The sequence below is a fragment of the Mesoplodon densirostris genome, chromosome 5 (genome assembly GCF_025265405.1).
Source record: "Mesoplodon densirostris isolate mMesDen1 chromosome 5, mMesDen1 primary haplotype, whole genome shotgun sequence".
NCBI lineage: Eukaryota > Metazoa > Chordata > Mammalia > Artiodactyla > Ziphiidae > Mesoplodon > Mesoplodon densirostris.
In genome coordinates, this window is record NC_082665.1 from 12,048,487 (window position 1) to 12,073,862 (window position 25,376).

General features: G+C 49.5%; 1 protein-coding gene across 6 annotated transcripts; it reads right to left on the minus strand.

The window, feature by feature from the left end:
• Nucleotides 1-1,171: 1,171 nt before the first annotated feature.
• IL10RB (interleukin 10 receptor subunit beta) lies at nt 1,172-24,448 on the minus strand. 6 transcript variants are annotated; one of them, XM_060098543.1, is made up of 7 exons: nt 24,274-24,448; nt 22,880-23,003; nt 19,316-19,473; nt 17,882-17,982; nt 13,521-13,668; nt 8,533-8,690; nt 1,172-2,033 (listed from the first exon to the last, which is right to left on the minus strand). In XM_060098543.1, the coding sequence occupies exons 1-7, from the start codon at nt 24,320-24,322 to the stop codon at nt 1,776-1,778; spliced, it is 996 nt and encodes a 331-aa protein (XP_059954526.1). In that variant the 5' UTR covers nt 24,323-24,448; the 3' UTR covers nt 1,172-1,775. The 6 variants fall into 6 exon arrangements, with proteins under 6 accessions (XP_059954526.1, XP_059954525.1, XP_059954531.1 ...); XM_060098542.1 differs by having other exon boundaries at nt 17,882-18,048; XM_060098548.1 differs by lacking the exons at nt 1,172-2,033; nt 8,533-8,690 and adding an exon at nt 9,831-9,901 and having other exon boundaries at nt 17,882-18,048.
• Between the last annotated feature and the right edge of the window lie 928 nt (nt 24,449-25,376).

Here is a 25,376-nt window from a genome sequence, read left to right on the forward strand (position 1 = left end):
TGGAAACTGACTCTGGCTGATAGAAGTAGGAAACGAGGGTCTCAACCTGACCTCGGGGAGCTCACAGAATCTCAGGAAGGGTTGGAGGAACAGCCTCGGGAGGACGCAGGCAGGAACAATGTCCAAATCAGACCTAGTCTGTTGCTGATGCTAGTTCTCCCTGGCTACTGGATGCTTCTGCCAGAACCCCTGCCTCTACTGCTGCCCTGCACCCACCTCCCCATCTTCCAACTGAAAGCTGGGCTGGAGCCCCGGTTATATGCCTATAGTCCAGCAGCAAGGGGGCTGGAAAAGAGCAGGTGGCATTTTGAGCCCTTAAAAAGGGCTGGAAATGAGCAGGTGGCATTTTGAGTCCCTTCACACTTGCCAAGATGGAGATTCCTCAAACATATGAAGAGGGGTTTAGGCAGGGACTGGATGAATAATGGGGTATCTCCTTTCCTTCTCTCCCAAGTCAGGTGCATCTACGTGTGTACAACTTGACAGCCCTCTTGTCACGCCTCCTTCAGGGAGGAAGAGCTGAACTGGGGAAGAGAATTAATTTCTCCCTTGTCATAAGACTAGCCCCAGATTACAATCAGGGGCGCTAAGAACCCAAAACATGGTGATCTCTCCCTCACATTATTGAAAGAAACTTAAAAATACTGAACGGCTCAACAAACTTCTGATCTTTTCCCCCATGTTGTCTCTATTAAAAAATGTCAAATTATTTCAAATAGTGGTTTTTCTATTCTGGGGACTTTTGATGGATCTGCTTTATTTGTCTGCTAGGACATTTGCTGCTGACCGAGGTTTGTGAAGTCAGTCATACCCATGAGATTATGTAGCTGCTAAGGCCAGCTACCGTTTATTGAGTGACTACTATGTGCTGGCACTGGGGTGGGCATTTTTCACCAAGTGTCACTAACCCTTACATCCCCGGGTACAGATGAGGAAACTGAGAGGTTACAGGCTAGTAAGTGTCCGAGGTAGAATTCAAAGCCCAGGGCCTTCTATTCTCTGAAGCTTCCCAGATGCTGTCAGGTCCCTGCACCTGGCACAGTCCCTGGTTGACAGCAGGCAGGGACTGAGGAACATCCCCTGAATCAATGAATATTAAAGATGGCACACGAGAGCCTGGTTGAATCTGACAATCACACAGATGTAGTGTCATTAAACGAACCCAAATGGATTAAACAGAGAATAAGACTTTAATTGAGCACCAGCACTATATATATATAATGTGTCCACATAGAAAAATAAATCCAGTCCAAGTGTCCCTGAGAATCCACAAAGTCTGCGCTCTGTACATGTACAGTGTTTGCTGAGGGTTACTTTTGAGTCGAGGCCATTTTTCACATCAGTCTATTGGCACTCTGGTCAGGTTTTACAGCATCTTGGTTTTTATTCCTCATTTTAAATATTTTTGTTTCTCACCATTTAAAACTTGTTTTTTGTTTTGTTTGTTGGGCCGTGTGGCTTGTGGGATCTTAGTTCCCCGACCGGGGATTGAACCCAGGCCCCAGCAGTGAGAGTACCGAATCCTAACTACTGGACCGCCAGGGAATTCCCTGGAACTTTTTTATATTGAGTGAGAAAATGAGGCTGAAAATCACACCTTCAGTGGCTAACTATTTTTTCAAATCATTAAGGCCTTTATAAGGTGGCTAGTTCCCAAGATGGAGTATTTGTGCCAAGTGAGCCTTTAAAATCCAGCTCCTCGGTGGTGTGGACGTTGTCCCAGCATCTGAGGTTCTCAATTTGGGGGTTACTCAGCTGGTCTCAGCCCTTGTTTGTCAGTTGCTCTGATCACCCTCAGAGGCAGGTGTGAGAAGGAGGGGGTCGCTGGCCCCGGCTGAGTGTGCTTCCTCCTTGGAGACCAGCTCAGAGGATCCCTGCCCAGACAAGGTCCGGAGGCTGCAGCCTGCCCCAAGGTTCGGCTTGTGGCTTTCAGACACTTCTGTGATGACGCTCAGTTTGTCAAAAACTTCATTCTCATCAGACAGTGGGAAGGAGAATAAGAGAAGTGTGCTGTGATGAGGGTGGTTCAGAAACTGCAGGAGAAAAAGAAGAGTTACTTAGCAAATTTCTGCATTTCTTTTTCTGGGCTCAGTTTTATACAGAACTCCTGGCTGGAAAACGCTGTTTTAAGAAAATGTGGCAATAACAGTATGACACTTCCTCAAAAAATTAAAAATAGAATTACCATATGATCCAGCAATTCCACTTCTGGGTATACACCCATAAGAACTGAAAGCAGGGTCTCAGAGAGATATATATATATACCCGTCTTCAGAGCAACATTACTCACAATAGACAACGATGGAAGCAGTCCAAGGGCCCATCCATGGAGGACTGGATGAACAGAATGTGGTCTAGCCATACAATGGAATGTTTTCTGCCTCAAAATGTAATGAAGTTGATACATGTTACAACATGGGTGAACCTTACGCTAAGTGAAATATGCCAGGCAGAAAAGGACAAATGGTGCATGATTCCACTTACACGAGGTACCTCGACTAGGCAAATTCACAGACAGAAAGTGATGGTGGTGGCCGGGGCCTGGGAGAGAAGGCAGATGGGGAGGTTTGTTTATCGGATACCGTTTCTGTCTTGCAAGATGAAAGGAGTCCTGTGACTGGAAGGTGGTGATGGTTGTACAACAGTGTTAATGTACTTAATACCACTGAACTGGACGCGTAAAAGTGGGTAAGGTGGTAAATTTTATGTTATGTGTATTTTACCACAATTTAACAAATGCGACAATAAACCTGCATCTCATTTGCTAAGTGATTACAGGTCCCCCTCTGAGAGTTCCTCTAGTAAACCCAGAGGGAGACTTTTAGGATGATCCTGCTGCTGTGGGGCTGACACAGCCTGGGCATCCTTGCCTCTAGGAAGCAGGGATGCTGTGAGCACGGGGTAGATGTGTCTTGGAATAACAGCTAGTCTCCTGTGCGTCCTCAGGCTGAGTTGGGGGCCCGCTTTGGTGCTCCCCAGCAGCCTGTGTGTCCCTCTGTTTCAGCCCTCAGCTCCATGGCGTCCAGTGTGGCAGCCGCCAGCCACTTGAATCCTGGCTGGTCTGGATCTACGTGTGCTGGAGGTGTAAAACACATACCTGATTTTGAAGACTTCGTATGAAAAAGAGAATGTAAATATTTCAACAATTGAAAAATATAATTGAGTGCATGTTGAAATATTTGGGATAGATTGGGTTGCATAAAATGTATTATTAATATTCATTTCCTCTGTTCCTTTTTACTTTAAAAATAACTGTGGCTACTAGCAAATTTAAAATCTATGTGCTTTGTTTCCTTCTAGCCCGTTTTACGAACGATGACTCCTCATGGTGTGTCCCTCCCAGCAGATGGGCTAGTTACAGACAGGAACCAGAGTCTAACCATCCCTGTCGCTCCAACACTTCAACCATGAAGATGCCCATGTATGTTTCCTGAAATATCTGCTGAGTGCATGTTCTCCACTTTTCATTCTTGTAGGTTCACCCAGGCTCTTAATCTTCAGGACAAGGTGCAGAAACATTCCTTAAAGCGTGGCATTTTTAACTTCTTCCCCTCAGTTGGTTTCACCTTTAAGGGATCAGTTAAGCCTTCTGAAAGTAATTTCCATACCTCAGCCCTCTGAGACGACTAAATTCTACCCTCCCCCACCCCCATCAGCCCACCGAAGGGAAAGGCAGGGGTCAGAGGAATTTCGCCCAGATCCGTTGTGCAAAGGCGGTAGCTGGGGGGAGGAGGGACCTCCCCAAATGCTCCTGATCCAGCGGAGCCATGGGAACAGACTGGAAGCTACCCTTGACTCTCCTGGGAGACAGGAGAGGAGAGAACAAAGCAAGATGCGCTAAATGTCAAGAAAGCGCAGAGCAGGCTGGTGGCAGGCTCAGGGTATCCGTGGTGGGTAAACCTCCCTATGGCTTTTTCAACTAAAAGTCTCCATCCCCAGCAAATCTCCCTCAACTCAAAATTAGCCTCTGGGCCACGGTTAATGAATTCTCTGCATTTTGAGTCAAACTGGGGAATTTCATGATCTGAGGACCCTGAGCTGCTCATGGCTTCCTGGCACTTCCTTCGCCCTCACTCCGCTGGCCCCTCTCCAGCCTCCCCCGCCCACCCATATTTCTCACTGGTCCACAGTCAAGCCTGCCAAGTCTTCTAGCCTTGGAGGCCAGAGCTCCTGCCAACTGACCCCTTAATTAAACTCGTCTCTGGCTTCGATTGGCCTGATACCACATTGTTGTCCCATCTGTCCTTTCCTGTCTGATGAGTCCCTTTGATGGTGAAACCAGAAGCAAAAAAGCAGGTGCACAGTTCTGCTTCCTCTTGGCTCTCCGTTTACAGAACACCTCCGATGCAGAGCAAAGGGTCCGCCCTTGTTTGTTCTTCCTGCTGAGAACAGGCTTCTCAGAAGTGCACCTCTAGAAGACGTGCGTCTCATCCTGCTGCTGCAGTCTTGCTGGCACTCTCCTTAGAAGGTTCTGGCCCCTCTGAGTCTCTTGCCTACAGTCACGCGGTCCACGTTCTATCTGTGTCAGGAGCTGTGCTGCCCACATTTGTTCACTGGAGCTGAAGCAGCTCCCAGCCAAGTCCCCGTCCAGGAACTGCCCTCCGCAGAAGGGAGCTGCCTCGTACGAGTCCTTCCCAGGGGCAGCCCGGACAATGGACTGGCCGGTGTGGGAACAAAGGCCCGACATCAGCTACCACGACACCACGTTAACAGGCCCAGGAAGGCAAGAAGCGGCGAGGCCTCCCTAAGACACGCACTTCAGAGGGTGGGGAACTCACCCTGTGAAGAGTCAGGGACCTATCACATCAGTTTTAGGGATCCCACGGAACAGGGAATGCCAGGACATCCTCTCCAAAGGAAGGGACCGTCATTGTGTCTTTCCCGCCACCCCTACCAGGGAAGCACGATGCGAGGTGGGCCTCTTTGGGTTCTGGGGTGGGGGGGCGACACGTTCCACACCAGGAATATGGCTCCTGGTGTGAGTGATACAGAAGGCCGCCGGCTCTGAGGGGGGCCTGGAGCAGGAAGGGGCCCCAGAGAGGGTACGGGCTTTGGAGCAAGCCGTCCTAGCCACACCTCACGCCGGCTGATGCCGGGGTACGAAGGCCCGGCCTCACCTCCCAGTGACATCTCAGATGAACCCAGTGAGAACATGAAGAGGCCGTGAGACCCGGCAGATCCTTGGAGGGTCTGCGGTGGGAAAAGGGGGTGAGTGGAGTTTATGGCGAATCCCAAGAGGATTGTCACTGTGTGATCGCTACAGTTCTGAGGCCAGGCTGGCCACCTGCAGCCGAGAATTATACCCTGTTTGAAAAGTGCTCTGGGATTATTGGCCATGGGGACTTGGGAGAGACAGAACCTTGGGCCACAGGACTCCAGGTGACCGTGCCACCTACAAGTGACCCTCACGAGGCCTGTCAGACCCACCAGGTCCTGAGGTGGGGTCAGAGGGCACACGTGCAGGCGGCCCGGCCTCCCCTGCTGCACCAGCACATCTGCCTCTGTTCACACCATGACCGCGCCGGGGGACGGGGCCTCATGACCAGGAGAAGTGGGAAGAGGCCAAACGTGGCTCACAGGGAGGTCAGTGTGGCACATGGGCACAAACCAAAAATGGCCCACAGCTGCACTGGAGCCCCAGCTGGGGGCCCTGAATGGCCGTGGGGGGAAAGCTCCCAAGAGGCAAAGCTCCGGGCCGTGCATCTGGTCATCCCCTTTGTGTGGAAAGAAAAGTGGCCCAAGATCAGGTACTCATGGAATCTGAGGCAGGGGCCGATGGCGAGGCTGGTGGTCAGGGGCCAGAGGAAGGGAGACTGGAAGGCCAGCACAGGGGAGTCTGGAAAGAGGCGCGTGGATAGAGGCGCGTGGATGGACTATGGGAGCAGCTCCAAGTGGGGAGGTCTCTGGACCACATATGAACTCCGAGACCCAGAGCGGGGCCCTCTGCCGGTGGAGCTCTGTCAGGCCTCAGCAGTGCCGGCCACGGCCCTGCAGGATAGGGACAGCCAATCATTCCCGAAACAGGTGTCAACTCCAGTCAGAGCGCACTGGTGCCCCTTCCAGAGTCCATGCCTCAGAAGGTGACTTTATTTGGAGGTAGGTCCTTACAGAGGTAATCACGTTAACGGAGCTCGTTAGGGTGGGCCCTGATCTGATCTGAGGAGATTTGGACACAGATGGGAGAACGCCATGTGAAGATGAAGGCAGAGATGGGGGGGATGCTTCCACAGACTAAGGAACCAAAGGTTGCCAGCAGCCACCAGCAGCCTGGGGAACGACCTGGAACGGCTGCTCCCTCACAGCCCTTGGAAGGGACTGACCCTGCCGACACCTGCATCTTGGACTTCCAGCTTCCAGGACCTTGAGGCGATACGTGTCTGTGGTTTAAGTCGCCTAGCGTGTGGTACTCTGTTACGGTGGCCCGTGCTGACAACACAGACCTCACATTACATCATGTCAGGCCATGGGACCCGATGACAGCAGAGGAGGCCAGGAGTGCAATACCCTGATGGTATCGCATGCTGGGCCACCCACCCAGTGTCTGACAGCCTGGAAGGACGACAGCTGGCCGCTGAAGGTAGGGGGGTTGGGGGGGGGATTGGGGAGTGGCGCCAGCTTGGAGACGGTGTTCTGGGAGGACCGGGCATCGTCCTCCAGCACCAGGCATGCACTGAGAATCAATGACAGTATGTGACAGTGTGTCCCCAAGAAGTAGAGTACAGGGGTTCAGGGACCTAGGGGTAGAAGTAGGAGTGGCCCGCCTGCCATGACTCCTGCTGACCCACTTGGGGAACTGGTATCCATGCAATCTTAGGCTCCGTGAGCTCAGAGCGGGGGGCAGCAAGCTATGGCCCAGGGGCCGAAACCATGTTTCTTTGTATGGCTCAGGAGTTAAGCACGGTTTTAGAGTTGTAAGTGATGCCATTTAAGTGGTTACATAAGTATCTACATAATATCTCAAAGCCTAAAACAGTTACTATCCCAGTGGGGGACGTTTCCACCAGGAGACACAGTAGGGATCCCATGGAACTTTAAGTGACAGCTGCCACCTCGTCATGCCAGGATCCTTGTGCCAAGACACTAGCCAGCGAGGAAAGGAGTCGCCACACGGGTCATCAGGAGGAGAAAAGGCTGCTGCTATATGATGGGGGCACCCAGCTGGGTGATGGGGCATCTCATGGTATTGGGACTTCCCCGACCCAATTCTGATGGCAAGTGGATAAGCACAAGCGCCCAGATCTCTGGTGTCCTGTGACCAGGGGCTCAGTCCTCGCAGAGCGGAGGGTCTGAGTCACCCCATCAGGTCAGTAGCCTATGTCAGCAGCGGCTGGTCAGGGGAGAGGGGCCTCTAGAAGGGAGAGCCGAGCAGAGGGTGTTACTTGTGCCCGTGGGACCAGCTGCAGTGATGGGGCTGGACCTTGTTCCGTTAACCTTCCTCTTGTACCTTCCCCGGGGGAAGAGATCGACTTAGCTCCTCGAGAAGCTGCGCCCGTGGGTCCCAGTGGTTTACGGGGTGGGCTGGAGTGGACGCTGCAATGCGCCACCCACATGTCCTTCAGCAAGGAGGAACTTGCTCCCCTGGCTGCTGGGAGTGGGGCTGCCTCCCCGTTGAGTGTCTCCCCCAAGGTTCCCGGGGCTGAAGGAGCTGCCACATCTAGTTACACCTCCTTCCTGGGGGCACCCACACCCAGCCCAAGGGTAATGTGGGCCCACAGGCCCTCTAGCCTCAGCCCTGGCCATCTCTAAAGAGCCACTCCAGCTCCAGAGCCCCTGCAGGACTGGCATCATATCCTTCATCCCATCCTGCTGCACTCTCTCCCGTAGAGGTGTTACTCCCAAGGTTACCTCCACTAAGACTTCTGAATGCAAATCTCCATTTTAGAGTCTGTTTCTTGGGGAATGAGACCAAAGACAGGATCATTTCATTTCTAAGTGTGAGAGTATAGCCAGGATGATTTCATTTCTTAAGGCCACTTCCGTCCTACAGTCTCTATCCAGGTACATCCTTTCTTCTTCCCAAATCTTTTGAAAATAGCTTTCTTGAAAAAAAAAAAAAAAACTGCTTTCCTAAAGTCTCGGACACACATCCCATAATTCCAGTCGCTCTCAGATATCCCACAACTGAAACCGCTCCTGCCCCTCCTCCCATCCTCTGCCCATGGCTGTTCGCTGGCACTCAGCCTACAGTTTTCCCTCTCTCATCTTTTCTGCTCCGAGCTCTGCTTTATCTCTTCCTGTCCCAGGACCATCACCTTTGCTCCCTGATGACTTGGGGCTCGGGGCAGGGAAGGTCGGAGAAGGAACAACGTCCAGGTTGGAGGGTGGGATTCGGAAAACAAACCTTTACCCCCTCCCCTGGGCTGTTCCATGAGCTCAGACTTCCCTGAAGTGGCACCAGGGATGGGAGCAGTGTGCAAGGTGCGTGTCATTCTCCAGGAAACCACGCTGTGCTGAGTTAGGCGGCCCTGACTTAGAAGGACAACTTCTGGTCAGCGTTTTCGAATCCACACCTGGCTCCATCCCGCTACCTACCTCTTTCAGGTGCTGTGGAAGAGAATTCCTCGGGGGGATGGCATGCTTGGCCTTCTTGTAAACGCACCGCAGCAAGACGAAGCAGCCAGTGAGCATCAGGAGGGTGGTGCACACCGAGGCTCCCAGGACCCCGGCCACGATCCAGGAGGGGGCGATTTCTGCCAGGACAAGGGGCTGGGTCATGTTCTTGTCAGGCACAGACTGGCTGACAGTGACCGTAACACTATTTTCACCATCACAATCCAATGGTAACCCCTGACCGTTGGGGGGACCCACACATTTGTCTCGGAAGGCATGAGGAGGAAACCCAGCAGCTGTTCGAGGATCCAGAGGTTTCCAAGTCTCACCCTTTCCTGTCTTCCTCCAAGTTGGGTTTCTGGCATGATTGCTGATACACACAAAAAGCAGCAGCCGCAAGAACTCTGATCCACTTTATCTACTCACAGGGTAGCAATCAGCTCCCTGGTGGGGATAAAGCTCTTCTGCCTCGAAGCAGAAAACGGGACTCCCTGGGCCCCAGAGCCCCAGTGAAACACAGGTGCTACAGCGTTCTGAATTGAGAACTGCACAGATGACCCCACCTGATCCCCTGCACTCAGAGACCTCCCCAACAGCTAGTGTGGTCGCCAGCAGCCTAAGGCTGAGCTCTGGGACCACCCAGCACCCCCTTGAGCTCCTCTCTGGAAAAACTCAAGGCTTCCAAAAGAATTCACCTTTGTTCGGCCAACTCTTGACCTTCCCTGCTTAGTGCATTTTCACAAAAAGCTCGGGACTGTAAATCTTTCCTCTGTCCCTCTGGGACCTACGTGTATCTCCTACAACCAAGGAGCGTCTTTCTCAAGGACCTGAAAGCCATTTCTCTGAAATGTCATCATCGGGAAGGAGCAAGCCCCCGTCTAAGAGTTCCAGTGGGACCTACCCTGACATGGTTGGTGACACTATGATGAAGCCCTGGGGGACAGTGCCTGGGTCCCCTTGGATCTCCAACCCAGACATTTTAGCATCTTAGACAAGGACATTCCACAGGCACACCTGGTTGATGGTGACAAAATTCAAAGGATGCTTTTGTGACTCACCAAGAGGGGGAAATGGGGAAGGAGAGCAGACACTGTTTTACACAGGCTGTGAATTGTGGGAGAATCTAGTGACCAACACCCTCTCTATAAGGCTCTCTAACTTGTTTCAGTCTGTCCGACCATGCTGTCAGGTGGACTCCCTTTCTGTTTCACCCACAGGGAAATCGTGCCTTTGCTTACCTATGGGATTAATCTGTAGGCAGTGGGCTTAGATGTTCCTTCCTTCCTGTCATTTACTAGCTGAGCAACTTTGGGCAAGTTACTTCACCTCTCTGGACCTTCATCTTCCGTCTCTGAAAGGGGAGAAGAGCCTTTCAATGCTCTCACTGAAAACTTGTGAGGTTTAAATGAGAGAACTATGTTTAAAAAAACATAAAATGATGTCTGACAAAAGCAGATTCTCAGTGGGCTATAGTTTTCCTTTCCTTTTTTTTTTTTTTTTTTGCAGTACGTGGGCCTCTCACTGTTGTGGCCCCTCCCGTTGCGGAGCACAGGCTCTGGACGCGTAGGCTCAGCAGCCATGGCTCATGGGCCCAGCCACTCCGCGGCATGTGGGATCTTCCCAGACCGGGGCACGAACCTGTGTCCCCTGCATCAGCAGGCGGACTCTCAACCACTGCGCCACCAGGGAAGCCCTCCTTTCCTTTTTTTAAAAAAAATTATTTATTTATTTATCTGCTTTGCTGCACGCGGGTTTTCTCTAGTTGCGGCGAGCAGGGACTACTCTTCCTTGCGGTGCGCAGGCTTCTTATTGCGGTGGTTTTTCTTGCTGCGGAGCATGGGCTCTAGGCACGCGGGCTTCAGTAGTTGTGGCACGTGGGCTCAGTAGTTGTGGCATGTGGGCTCAGTAGTTGTGGCACGCAGGCTCTAGAGCACAGGCTCAGTAGTTGTGGCACATGGGCTTAGTTGCTCCGTGGCATGTGAGATCTTCCCGGACCAGGGACCGAACCCGTGTCCCCTGCATTGGCAGGCGGATTCTTAACCACTGAGCCACCAGGGAAGCCCTACTTTTCCTTGTCTTTTAAAAAATGTTTGGATTTTGTCAGTTAATGGGTGATCACTTAAGAGTCATGAAATATTTGAAATAGTTCTCTTTTTGGTCAAAGTGTGTGCCTCATGCCATGTTTCATGACATAAACCTTAAGGAATATTTAAATGTATGATTTTAATAATGTCCTTATTAATAACGGTAATGACACCTAACCCATATTGCGGGCTCACTCTGTGCCTGGCGCTGTCCTGGGTGACACACTTTGATTCCCCTCATTTTGCAGACGAGGCGGCCAAGGCACCAGGCAGTTCAGGATGCGCCCCACGCCACTCGTTACGTTGGGAGTTCACAGCAGGGAAGGACGGGACACAGGACAACCGGGCGTGTACTCAGGCTTGGGGAAAGCAGTTGGCAGGTGTTTAGAGGAGAGAGGGATGATTCCAAGGTCAGGGATTCTAGTGATTCAAGCTGGACGGGGATTCCCAAAGCACAGAATTCTGATTCAAGCACAAATGATTCATGAAAGGAATAAAAAGATAAGCTCTTGTTATTTAACGGTGCTGTTGAGAGGCTTAGCCACCGCAGGAGGAACACAGGCAGGTCGGCTCAGCCTCAGATAGAGGCGTGGCACTGGACAGGGAACTACAGAAAAAGAAAGGAGACGGACAGAGAATTCCCTCCAGAGAGACAGCAAGGCTTTCCATCTTCTACATGGCTCTGCATTCCTGAGAATATTTGCTTAACATGATTGTAGAACAGCTTCGGGTGGCACTGAAAAGATCACGTGCCTGGGTGAGGTGAAAGATTCCTAGATTCAGGCAAGTAATTTGTGCGTTTACAAAACGAGGGAGGGCTTCCCTGGTGGTGCAGTGGTTGAGAGTCCGCCTGCCGATGCAGGGGACACGGGTTCGTGCCCCAGTCCGGGAAGATCCCACATGCCGCGGAGCGGCTGGGCCCGTGAGCCATGGCCGCGGAGCCTGCGCGTCCAGAGCCTGTGCTCCGCAACGGGAGAGGCCACAGCAGTGAGAGGCCCGCGTACCGATAAAAAAAAAAAAAAAAAAAAAAGAGGGAAAAATACCCAACAAGATTCAGGAAACTCCAGGCTGGAAAGCTTGATGTGATATCCAGAAAAAAATACAAACATTCTGGAATGGATGGTTAAGTGGCTAATTACAAATACTTAAGAAAGATAAGGACAATAACAAAAAATAATAACATGAGGACACCGAGAAGAAATTAGCTCCAAGTGGCTGCCTTTCCTTTTTTGGACAGGGTTACTTGTTGGTAAATTATGGCACATTATGGGCTGGTTTTTCCCAAGCTGTTTTCCTTGGAATGCTCATCCTCAAAAAAGATGTTGAAAGATCAAATATGCTAAAAATGCTAATATATAGGGTGACTTTTCTGAGAGAGAAATGTGGCGTACCATCATTTCCAAGCACATCTGACTACCAGGCTCTTGTTTTGAGACATATCCCATAATCACTCATGGGACACAGTTGTGACAATGCTGCACTTGGCACTGGGTGTCAATTTCAGCTGATATTTGCCAAAGTCTTTCATGGTGACTTTGTGGACAGTAAAACAAAATAGCTTACGTAATAATCCACTATATTCAGATGGATTGGTGACCAGTAAGCAACTAGTTAAGTGGTCTAGAGGAAGGTATATCCTAGACACACCAACAGTTTAAACAACAAACTGGTAAGGATCCTGAACCTCCTACCAGCACATCAGTTGATGAGACAAAGCAAAACAGGGAGAGAGCTATGTTCAAGGACAAAAAACAACATTCACGAAGAACTTGATGAGCTGAAATGATGAATCACTGTGATGACAGCAGTGCATTTGCCTCAGAACTGCAGTGACACAGAAGATGAAAAGTTTTGCTCTCTCTCTGGAGGGCATTCTTTATTACTCTCCTTTGTATTTCTGTAGCCCCCAGATCAGCACCTTGCTTCCAGGAGGGCCTCCGTACATGAAAATGGTCAGGAGCGGACCTGCATGTATGCATCCTTTTGTGGTCTGAGCTGGTGGAACCTCTGGACATCTTTAAGTAACAAAAAGGCCCCAAAAGGCCTGACGTTGGTACGCAGACACCTAGGCCACAAGTTTTTATCATTCTGTACGCCCATGCAATGCATCCGTACAAAATTACTCAGTGTCTAGGCCAACTGGTGCCCTCCCCCTCCCTCTTTTCCTCCTTCCCTTCCTCCTTCCCCATGTTTTTCTTTTTAAGAAACACCAGGCGTAGAGGCACTCTGCTAGACACTGGGGTACACATCATATGTGGGGGACTGCGTTGAGGTCCTGAATTCACGAGGAACCCTAAAACCGGCTTGCTGAGCACAGTGAAGGGGTTTCCAAACCCTTCCCCTCATGTGCCTGAAGGGACTGGAGATGCGCAGCCTCGGAAGGAAAGGCTTCTGGCTGGGGGGGTGTCAGGGCTCGACCTTGGCTGGGTGGGCTTGGGAGGACTTGCTTCAGGGAGCCCAAGAGGATAGAATGAGCACACTGGAGGCAGACGCGTGGAGGGAGGCCTCAGCTCCCCGGACGGAAGGATCGCCCATCAGTTCCTTTGGTCTAGGAGTGAACGAGCTGCCTCAGAAGGTGGGGTCTCCTTCCCAGCGTGAGGCGGTCAGTCGCGGCTGAACTGGGTGGGAGTTTGAGCTGGATGATGATCTCTAAGGAGCCTTCCGGCCGCCCTCACACTCCCGGGGAGTCTCTAAAGCTACTTAAGATGCTCAGAGGAGGAAATTCCCTGGAGATCCAGGGGTCAGGACTCCACGCTTCCACTTTAGGGGGGGTGGGTTCGATCCCTGGTCGGGGGACTAAGGTCCCACAAGCTGCACGGTGCCCTCCCTTCAGAAGAAAGATGCTCAGAGGACACAGAACTGCAGACGGTGCATCTCGAGACTCACCATCAGCGGCTGTTTGCTCACAGACAGGCTCACTCCACTCCCCAGTTTTGTTCCGATCAGGAAGAAACCCTCGAACTTGAACGCAATAAGTTGTCTGTGACTCAAGATTTCGGAGGACCTCGAAGTCATACTGACCAGTAAGTGGAAACTAGTAACAGAGACAAAAATAAGAACGTGCCTCAGCAGTGAAGGGACGTCATCTTTTCTTCTCCCCCCCGCCCCACTTACTGGTTATAATCTCTCCTTCAGGCTCAAAATAGGAGGAGGAAGGAAGCAGGCGCTCCTCCTGGGTCGTCTCAGGGGCCCCGGAGACCATTCTGAGGTCGGGGTGGGCAGGGCAAGGACTGACCACGGTCCTGCCAAACCACCTCATGCCCTGAATTCTCCAGTTTAAATGACACGCAAGCCATCCCGCTTCCTTTTTAAAAAAAAAATAAACCAGTTGTATGGGTTGAATTTTGCCCCTCCCAAATTCGATGTTCAAGTCCTAACCCCTAGTACCTTCGGAAGTGACTTGGTTGGATAGAGGGTCTTTACAGATGTAATCAAGGTAAATGAGGTCATTAGCGTGGGCCCCAATCCAATACGACTGGTGTCCTTATAAGGAGAAAATTTAGACACAGACGTGCACACAGAATGCCACGTAAGGATGAAGGCAGGGATTGGGGTGATGCCTCTATATACTAAGGACCCAAAGATTGCCAGCGCCCACCAGAAGCTGGGCGAGAGGCCTGGAACACATCCTTCCTCATGGTCCTTAGAAGGAACCAGTCCTGCTGACACTTTGATCTTGGACTTCCAGCCTCTAGAACCTTGAGACAATACATTTCTGTTGTTTCATCCACCCAGTACTTTGTTAAAGCAGCCCTGGCAAATGTACACACCAGTCATCTACAGTAAGACTCAGTGTGATTTTCTGGCGAATGAACACACAAGTCATCTGCAGTAAGGCTCAGTGTGATTTTCTAAGTCCAGAGCATGCTCCTGACAAGGCTGCCTGGGGGGTCTCCTCTGAATCACTTCTCCATTCACGAACCTGAGCTGCCCGCCCCCAAGCGGATCAACTCCCCTTGAGGGCACACCCCTCAGCCTAACTGTGGTGGGGGCATCCCAGACTCATCTTAGTTTAAATATATCATAATTGACGATGTATTTCTGAATTTGAGAAACCAAAATAGTTTACAGCAAAATAAAGGGAATTAAAAGAGTACATACTGCCTGTATTTCCAGCATGGTTACAATTTCCTCACTGGAGGGCCTTATGAAAAATCTGCTACCTGAATAGGAGCTGCAATAGAAAGTGAGCACAGACTCTGTTTTTACTTTAGTAATTGGTTACTTTTCTTTGGGCGCTGGGCCTGATGACAGCTTGATTCCTTTATTGTATAAGAAGCGAAGCTCACTGAAGGCCAGAATTGGATTTTACCAATTGAAAACATGAAGAGTACAGTATAAATTCTTTTTTTTTTTTTTTTTGTGGTATGCGGGCCTCTCACTGCTGTGGCCTCCCCCGCTGCGGAGCACAGGCTCCGGATGCGCAGGCCCAGCGGCCATGGCTCACGGGCCCAGCCGCTCCGCGGCATATGGGATCCTCCCAGACCGGGGCACGAACCCGTATCCCCTGCATCGGCAGGCGGACTCTCAACCACTGCGCCACCAGGGAGGCCCCAGTATAAATTCTAATCATTAAAAGCAGAAATAAAAAACAAAAAACACCTGGCTTTCATTTCCAGGAACCCAATACTTCTAAAACCTTACATTTTTTTCAAGGCTAAACTCAGAGGCTGACACATCAGAAGCATACATGGAAGAGGGTGGCATGGATGTGAGGGCTTTTCTAGCCTTTTTTCACTTCTGGACAATTTCTGATTTTTTCTCACTTTCTCCCATCAGGAAGAAAGAATTTCTAAAAGCTTTTAATGCTCTTAGCTCGGCGACCTAATATGGCACTCTCTCAGAGACACCTGCATTCTAAAAGGGAACCATTTAATCTTATTTCTTTCAGGCTGCTGTAACAATACCAATGACTGGATGGTTTATCAACATTTATTTCCCACAGTTTTGGAGGCTGGGAAGTCCAAGATCAAGGCAGTGGCAGATCTGGTGTCTGAGGAGGACCTACTTCCTGGTCCATAGCTGGGTCTCAGGAGTCCTCACATGGTGGAAGGGGCAAGGGAGCTCTCTGGGGCCTCCTTTATAAGGGCACTAATCCCATTCATGAGGGCTCCACCTGTATGACCTAATCACCTCCCAAAGGCTCCACCTCCTACTACCGTCACATTGGGGATTAGGTTTCAGAGTATGAATTTGCAGGGGAGTGTGGGTGGGGTGGGGAGAGGGGGAAGGGAACACAAACGCTGAGTCTATAGCACCTATAAACTGGTAAAGGTGACCCTGCAGGCACAGTGAGGGAGGCACTGGGGAGCAGGCAGCCTTCCCAACACTCTGTGTGTCACACCGAAGTCTTCCACACTGCAGGCAGAGTGAAGGCACAAATGTGTAACCATATGCCTGTCCTGAGGGCACATTCTAGATAAGAAGCTAAAGAGATAAACCGGGTTTTGAATTTCATGCCTGGGGCAGGAGGCACTCAGGCCTGGTAACTGTGGAATCTGATCCTTGATCACAGTAGGCTGCTGGCTCCAGGAGTTATCTTTGCAGCCCAGACTTTAGCAGGGACACTTGCATTTGATAAGTGACCATAAAACTTTCTGTGTTGCTTCCTAGGCACACAAATCCTGGGGTCTTGACTATAAGCAAAATCATCTGTTCTGTGAAGAAGGCAGATACCCTGCATCAGTTAACGGAGCATTTTTAAAAACGGAAGTATAGTTGATATACGATATCTTATTGGTTTCCGGTGTGCAACATAGTGATCTGACATTTATATATGTTACGAATTGATCACAACAGAGCATTTTGGGGGGGGGGGAAATTAACTTGAGATTTTGGGGGGGCTACATAGTATGTAGATGTACACTTAATTACATCATTCCTCAGACAATACACACGGGTGACCCTTTCTTCCCAAACGCTTGAGAATCAGTGATACAATCAACATTTAATGCAGAGGAGATAACATACGCATAACTTAACTTACATAAAATATATGTAAGTTAGTTTAGGACCACAGATAGCATTCAACTCAGAAGCACTAAGTGTAAGAGTTAAACAAAGATGAATGAAAATAGTCTTAACACATCTACACAAGGGGACGGGAACCTCACGTATTGACCACACCCATTGTTCAGGTAATGGGACAAGCTTACTTTTTTCGTTATGTCATTAATTCCTCAACAATCCTATAAAGTAGGTTATTATCCCCACTTTATTAATGAAGTGGATTATATGCCCATTTTGCAGACCTGAGAAGCTGAGGTCAAGAATGTGACTAGAGGGCTTCCCTGGTGGCACAGTGGTTAAGCCTGCTGTTGCAGAGGACACGGGTTCGTGCCCCGGTCCGGGAAGATCCCACATGCCGCGGAGCGGCTAGGCCCGTGAGCCATGGCCGCTGAGCCTGCGCTTCTGGAGCCTGTGCTCCGCAACGGGAGAGGCCACAACAGTGAGAGGCCTGCGTACCGCAAAAAAAAAAAAGAATGTGACTAGAGTCACACAATGGCGGGGGCAATGTTCCAACAAGATCTTTCTGCTCCCAGCCCATGTTGTGAAAGGCACTGTCCCCGGAAGAGGAGGAAAGCAACGGGGAAAAGTGGGGTCAGTCCAGTAAAATGTGACACCCACCATTCATCCAGGGCTGGGGCTGCCCTGGACACGGACTTGACTATTCTGTGGTGTACTGGGGCCTCATGCCATGTAACAGTAGACGTTCACTGATCACCTGACTCCGCTGACTCCAAGTTCTGCCAGCCAACAGCTGAGTCAGCTCCGCCTTCTCAGGCAACTTCCCTTTGGGGAGAGAAAGGCCTGAGCTCCTGCACCAGCACCCAGGAAGTCTGCTCTGTGCATTGCCCTTGTGGACTGGGAAGCGTGACCTGACATACCAGCCATCCCCCACAAGGGGAAGCTTCTGGAGCTCAAAGGACCAGGCCTGAGATCCTCTGGACCAGCAGGCCCCAACCTTTTTGGTACCAGGCACCGGTTTCGTGGAAGACAATTTTTCCAAGGACCAGGGGCGGGGGGGTGGTTTTGGGATGATTCAAGCGCATTACATTTATTGTGCAGTTTATTTCTATTATTATTACATCAGCTCCACCTCAGATCATCAGGCATTAGATCCTCGGGGTTGGGGACCCCTGCTCTGGACCATAAGGTGCTGCCACCGGGCAAAGCCTCCCTCTGACCAACACTGAGCAAAGGAGAGGGAGCTTACCTCTGCAATGCATGTGATTTGCCATGCTTACCTTTTCATCTGAGCCATTTTTCCAATATTGCACATGATACGTCCATGAGTTATAAATATTCCTCATGCTCCATGTTTCAGGTTCATTCTTAATTTTCGGGGCTAAGAAACGCATATGTAAAGAATTAGCAAGTGCTTCTACTTGGATGCTGGGAGGTCCGATAATGGCTAAGTATGAGAACAAAGCAAAATGACAATCAAAATTCACATGTTAAAAACATCAACATTTACTCTTCATAACTGGGCAGACCAACTGGGCTACTGAAGTACTCTGCCCTGTGACACACTGCTGAGGTGATGCTGACAGACGTGGCTAAGGAGGATTCTTGGATTTTGTTTCTTAAACAAAAATAATAATCTTTTAATCTTTGCCTTCATTAATCAGGTTTAGTCCATTTATGTTTACTGTGATGTGATATATTTGGAATTATTCCAACTATATTACTTGGTGTTTTCTGTAAAGAGTCCCTTCCTTTTTTTTTTTTTTTTTTTTTTTTTTAATGGCTTATTCCTCTCCTCTTTTTTTCTTTCTGTTGGGTTGAATTTTCTTTATTTCCATTGCTGGGTTGGAAGCAACAGATGGTATTTCTATTTTTAGTGTTGAACCTATATAATTAAACCACTTTCCAGAAAATACATTTTCCAACAAAGTCTGAAACTAGATCTTCCCAGACCAGGGCTTGAACCCATCTCCCCTGCATTGGCAGGCGGATTCTTAACCACTGCGCCACCAGGGAAGTCCTGGGCAATCCTTCTAATGCATCTCTCGATCTGCTCTTTGGAGGGCTGCACTTGAGTTTAGTTCATGAGGTTCTTATTCTCCTTATTCTCTCAATTGCTATCTGGTGGTTTAATTAGTTTTCAATTCCTGATGTTCTAATGATGTTCATTTCATGACCTCTGGTGGGTCCCCATGACCTTCCAGCTCTAACCCGGGGATATTTTTTTCAATGCCGACCAGCCAGCCTGACCCAACCCATCTGCCATCAGCTGTATCCGTCCCTCTGTCCTTCATCCTGGGCCAGCTGGCCTTTCTGTCTCTACACCTGCCTAAAATCAGTCTTTATTCTTCTGCTGATTGTATCACATTTCTTTAAGTCATGATTCCAAACTGACTTCCTCCTCCAAAATTCAACACACAAATCCTTCTAGTTTTTCTCATTAACAGCACTGGCCCCAACTCGTTTTTACCCTCGAGGCATTAAAGTCATCACATTTATATTTAATTATCTTATTGCTTTATGCCTATCCTGTCCTATCTCTCCCACAAACTTCTTTAAGGCCACAGCCCTCTTTATTACATTCCCTAAGCTCCTTGTGCACGGCCATCCACTTGGTGGGCACTCAAAGAATTCTTGCTGACGGGCCAACCAAGGGGGAAATAATCAAGGCAAGATGATGACATAACAACAAAATAAAAACCAAGATGGCTTACTGTCATCCACAGGACAGAAGGTGATGTTTATCCAGTCTGAATGCTCATCTTCAAATTGAGCCCTGACCCTCAAGGTGTGGTCACCATACTTGGAAAGACTTGAGAAATCACATTCCGTCAAGACAGTACTTGTGCATATATCTTGGAATTTTCTATAACTACAAAATCAGAAGAAATCATGAGAGTTCTAACCTCGGTCGCTCTGAGGCTGACTGGTGCTTTATTCTTCTGCTACCAAAGGATAATGGAGGATTATGTGAGAATAAAGCAAATTCTTTACTGTCAATTTCAAAGAATACTATGTATCATTCATACGAGCATTTTCCAAACTGTGCTCCATGGAACCTTAATGATCCTTGAGGTATCATAAGACATTTCAAAAATAATCCATCCCACAGTCAAACAATTTGGGGCAAAAACTGGGTGAGACATGAATAGGTGTCTGTCTTCACAACAGAACTGCTCAGAGACTTTCATATCCTAATAAAACGTGTCTTTCCAAAAAGGGGTTGAGTATTCAACATATTTGACCAAGAAAGCTGCCTTCTTTGACTATGTATTTCTGAAACTTGTGGGGCATGGTTTGTGCAATGTTGATATTCACAGATTAGCCAAAATAAGTGTATCACAATGATTTCAAATAATGTCTTGTAAGTGACTATTGTTCAGTTACGCTGGAAAAATTATAAAATTCGTTGACCTCAGATCTCCAGCCCTGGCACCAACCCCTGAAGGGAGGGTGGCAGAAACATGAAGTGGAAGGAAAGGAATGTTTGAGAATACCTACCAGGTGTGTGTAACTTAATGTCACAACAGCCAGAGGAGCTATAATTAGCTCCCCCTGATGTAAGGAAATCCAGGCTCTGGTCTTGCAAAAAGTAAGAATTTTGTCTGACCGGCACCTTCCTGTCTTTGTGCCAAAACCAATCTGGCTACCCTAAGAGGTAACAATGAAGGTGATGATGATAAAAATAATAACAGCCAACACTTGTCAAGCACGGAGGTGTCAGGTAGGGCACTGATTTCGCAGTATTATCTCACTGAATTTTCACAACCCCAGGAGGGCGGAACTGACGTCACTCCTATTTTATAGATGAGGCACAGGCGTAGAGAGCCTAAGAAACTCCCCCATGGGACTTGGGTCTGCTTGACTTCAGAGCCCATTGCCTCAGGCACCACTCCACAGTCCACTGCATTCTTAGGAGGCAGAGATAATTGGGCTTATTCTATTTCACTGTCTGCTTTTTTCCTTAATAGACCACAAACATTTCTCTAATCAATCAACTCTTTGTGGCTGCCTAACATCCCATCATTGGGGAAATCCAAGGGTCATTTCATGAAGGGGGTTTTCTCACATGTGGCCATTTCTTTCCATGCATTTAAACTAATGCATGAATTGGGTGGAACACAGAGTATTGCAAGAGTTGTTCTGCAATAACTTCCCTTTCACTAGGTCATTTTTATTGCATCTACAGATAGTTTTCTTCCCATTAAGTATCTAATAGGATCTATTCCCCATATTTACATCTAATTGTTTTAGATGTTTCCATATTAAAATCACCAAGCCATCCTCTGAAGTTCCCTCCACCACCGGCCAGCCCTACCCAATGTACACATACAACAAGAGTTCGTGCTATGCAACTGCTCAGGTTAAATTCGAATCAAACCTTTTCCAGAGCCACAGAAGGGTAATCAGATTTTTCAGATCAAATTTCTTCCACACCCAGCGCGTGTTTTGTTCTCCCCAGCACAGGCCACGCTTGGTCTGCACGTCTATGCTGAGGAGACCTGGACCCCAGGTATCCGTTCTTGGTTATTGGGGGCTCGCATCTAAAAGACAAACACCTAAAACCAAACACCTCTACTGCAATGGCAAAGAAGCAAAGAACAGAACAACAAGAAATAAACCACAGGGGAGAGGGACAGACAGAGAGGGAAGTTCATTTTCCACAGTGAAATCCCTAGAGCTGTCAAGACAGAGTGGAGAAGACACAGAGACGAAATTATAAAACGAGTCAGTGCTAGAAACTACACCGCAGGAGAAAAATAAATCTCAGAAAGATGCTTATTAATTAAGTCCTTGGGGAAACTGACAAAACTGGAATATGGACTTAAAGGACTGTATCATTGGTGAAGCTACCAAATCTTGATAACTGTACCACAGTGATGTGAAACGTTATCCTTGCTCTTATGAAGTACACAATGAAATATTAAGGGGCAAAAGTAAGAAAATGTGGCGAACCTTAAAAATTGGTGAATATAGGCTCTTTGGAAGTTCTTTGTATTATACTTGAAATTTTGAAATGTTTTGTTTCCTGGGAATTATTTCAAACTAAAAAGTTGTTTTTTTTTTTTTTTTTGCGGTACGCGGGCCTCTCACCGCTGTGGACCCTCCCGCTGAGGAGCACAGGCTCTGGACGTGCAGGCTCAGCGGCCATGGCTCACGGGCGCAGCCACTCCGCGGCATGTGGGATCCTCCCGGACCGGGGCACGAACCCGCGTCCCCTGCATCGGTAGGCGGACTCCCAAGCACTGCGCCACCAGGGAAGCCCCGAACTAAAAAGTTTAAAAAAATGTAAACGAGGATTATCTTATTCATCTTTCTCCTTCTTCTCTGACTTAGCAGGCCTTGGATATGTTTGTAAAATAAAGGCCGGGTGGGAGGAGTGTGGGATCCATGGCATCTGAGACCCCCAATTCCTCCCTCCTCACTGAAGGAGTTGTCTGCCTTTGACAAAGTTTCTGAGTCACACGGGAAGCAGGTGTGCGGCTCACAGGCCTTTGGCTTCCTGTTGCTGTCTGCACCTGACACAAAGGTGCGTCATCTGCACTCCAGCCTGTGGTGTACAGTGGCAGGCTGCCAAGGGAGGGCTGGCACAGGGAAAAAACAACAGGCCGGGCAGGTCCTGGGAGGTCAGAGCACCACTGAGGCAATCGTGGTTGGTGATACCCTTCCTTCATAAGCGTCTGCTGTCTTCAGAGGACACAGCCAACAGCCAGCAGCTGTCTTACAATCAATTTCAGGGTAACTGAGTGCCCACTATGCAAATGATCTGCACCCCGCAGCACTGGGGTGTGCAGTTTATAACCTACCTGAGGGGGTCGGTGGTAAGCAAGCAAGGGGCTTCCTGCCTGCTTTGAATACCTCCGTTTTCTTGGATAGCTTCCACTGTTGACTTCTAGCAATACTACTCTAATAACTGGAAGATGGTCACCACTGGCATTTGTCTCTTAAAAAACATTAATAGTGACAAGCCCGATATGTTCGCATTGCGGTAGGCTGCCACAGTGGCCGATGACACTCACCATCTACGTGATAAAATGTCTGTCACACCATGAACCATCACAAGAAAAAGGAAAAAGGATTTTACTTGTCTGTTTTCAGAGAACAGAGCTTTCACAAGAATTTCTGGGACAGAAAGAAGAAGGCCAGGAGAGAGGCTCGCCCTGGACTGTCAAGGTCACTGGGGTGACAGCAGCCAGACTCTCTCCTTGGTCTGGCCCAAGCTGGGTGACCAGCCCAGCCAAAGCCACCATCCTCTGCCAAGAGCACCCCAGACTTACCTCTGGTACTGAGCTGTGAAAGTCAGATTCCCCTTGGGAAAAGCAGGCGATTCCCACTGTAGAATGTTCCTGAAATTAACGGAATTCATTCTGACATTTTCAGGAGGTGGCACCGTTCCTAGTGCTGTAAAAATAAAGGGGAAAATGTTGGCAACTCTCTTCCTCTAAAAGGCTGTCCAACAAAATAACCATATCCAATACTCAGGTCTTCCCTATGGCTCCAAGTCTTCAAATGGGCATGTGAGTGAAGGAGAGACATGCTTTAGCTGTGCTGAGGAGTCTGGATTGTATCCGAAGAGAAGAAATTGCTAAGGGGAGGAGGATAGTTAAGAGTGAAGTGGGGATGGCTGAAGGTGACCTGGATTTGGGTGGTGGTAGAAAGGTGTGAAGGGATGGGTAGATGGATTTTAGATATATTTCCAGAGGTATAAGATCTAGGCTTCCTGATACATTTGGTGTGAAGAAGTAGATGTTAATATCCATTCCTGGCTTAAGCACCTGATGGCCTGACTGGGGCTGGGGACAGGGAAATCAAGAGTCCCAGTTTAGAATTTGCATTAGGTTTGAGATGCTGAAGGCTACGTAAGTCGGTATATCAGAGACAGCTGGATGAATGAGCCTGGGGCACAGAATATAGATTTGGGCTAGAGACAGAAATCGTTGTTAAACTTTTTAATAGAAAATGCCAAACATACACAAAAGTACAGAGAAGAGTATATTAAACCGCCACCGGCCCATCACCCAACTAATGCCAACAGATATAAATTTGTGAGTCATGAGCCCATAGCTGGTATTTAATGCTAGAGTTCTGCTGATACCCCCCAAAAGGGATAGTGTAGGGGAAGGAGAGGAGAGGGCTCGGGCATGAACTTGGCTGTATGGAGATCTGGTAGAGGCGGGGAGGAGCCCAGATAGAAACAGGCTGGTAGGTAGGAGGGAAACCGGAGAGCAAGGTACCCTGGAAGGCCAGGGATGAGCTCATCAGAAAGGAAGAAAGGATCCATAGTGCTGTTTGAACCTGGGCTGGCAATTTAGAGCAGGACAGGAAGGGTTTCACTGGATTTAGAACTCAGGAACCATAGAGCTGCAGAGTTGAGGGGCAGAATTCAGATCTTGGGGTGCTGGGGGCTTAGTGGGAGGCCCTGACAGCCCGCCCAGGCACTTAGTCACTTTGAGTGCGCCTCTGGGGTCCGCTCAGGGGTCGTCTTTGGGGCCATCGCTGCCCGACGTCGTAGCCGGGCCCCCTGGTTCCCGAGCGCACCTCGGGTCGGGACGCAGCGCCACGGCGGGGCCGGGTCTCCGCGCAGGCAGCCCGGCTTGGGAAGCGCGCTGGGCGCGTGATTGAGCCGACACTCCGGAGAATGCCCGGCGTCCCCTCCCCGCAGACCCCTCACCTGACACCAGGAGGCAGCCGCCCAGCCAGCTCCGGAGGCTCTGCGCCATGGTCGCGCATGGAGCCCGGGAGGGCGCTCGGGAGGCCGCGGGCAGCCGCCGGGCACCGGGGTACGCGCCCCTACGCCCGCTTCCGCGCCAGCGTAGGGGAGCTCCGGCCTCCCCGCCCCGAGGCTGCTTCCGGGAGCCGGCGGGGCGGGGCGACACGAAGCCCCGCCCCTGTCTCGGACCCCGCCCCCGCGCGCCTGTCTCGAGAGGCCGCTCTCACCCGATCTGCAGGGGCAGGGGCAGAGGTGGAAGGGCGTTTTCCTCCTCCGGGCGAGTGGAAAACAGATTGTAAAACAGATTGCAAAACTGTACGTGCCGTGTCCCCATTACATCAAATGCGTGCTTTGAAAGGAGCCGCAAGTTAAATAAATACACTCCAACGCCAACCCTCCATCCAGGTGATATCTGGATGGTGGTGGTTTACACCATGCAGTATTCCCCAAGTTTTCTCCAGAGAACAGGCACGGCCTCTGTAATCCCCCCTCCCCTCAAATAAACTGATTTTAAAGCACTCCATTAGCAAATCCAGTTGAGAGGGCCTTCTTTACCGTAACTCCCCCCTCCCCCCAGGGATAAGCAAAAACACAAAGCCAAGTCATTTCTTTGGCAATAATCGTTTCTCTCACAACACTGCTGAGAAAGCCCTGATTTCCTCTTTTTCAGCTTTGTAGTGGTGAGGTTGGAAAACCCAGAGCAGGGTAAGTACCAGGGGGTGTAAGACACTGCCTGACGTCTGTCGCTAAAACACCTCACATGAACTTGAACGCAGGGAGGGAGAATGTGCCTTTGGCACCCACAGGCCACTGCACAGAGTTGGAGAGTTTTGTGCAACCTAGAGATGCCAGCAGAACCACACATCCTCTGCATATATCTCCTGTCTAGTAAGAAACAACTCTGAAGACATTCCCAAGTTTATATTAAAAAGCGTGTTTTCTTTTTTTTATCAACCTCCAACCACTGTACAAAATTAAATCTTAAAATATGACATAGAGATTCTATCCCTCTCCCTTATGCAAACGTTTCTGTATTAGTCACCCGCCCCACACTTGGTGTGTCT

Bases quoted from the DNA above. Each gene is read 5' to 3' on its own strand.
- IL10RB (XM_060098542.1), bottom strand. From the start codon at position 24,322: ATGGCGCAGAGCCTCCGGAGCTGGCTGGGCGGCTGCCTCCTGGTGTCA. The intron at 23,004-24,273 runs GTGAGGGGTCTG...TTATTTTTACAG, and splicing joins CGGCTGCCTCCTGGTGTCAG to CACTAGGAACGGTGCCACCT. The intron at 2,034-8,532 runs GTAGGTAGCGGG...TTTCTCCTGCAG, and splicing joins TTCCACAGCACCTGAAAGAG to TTTCTGAACCACCCTCATCA.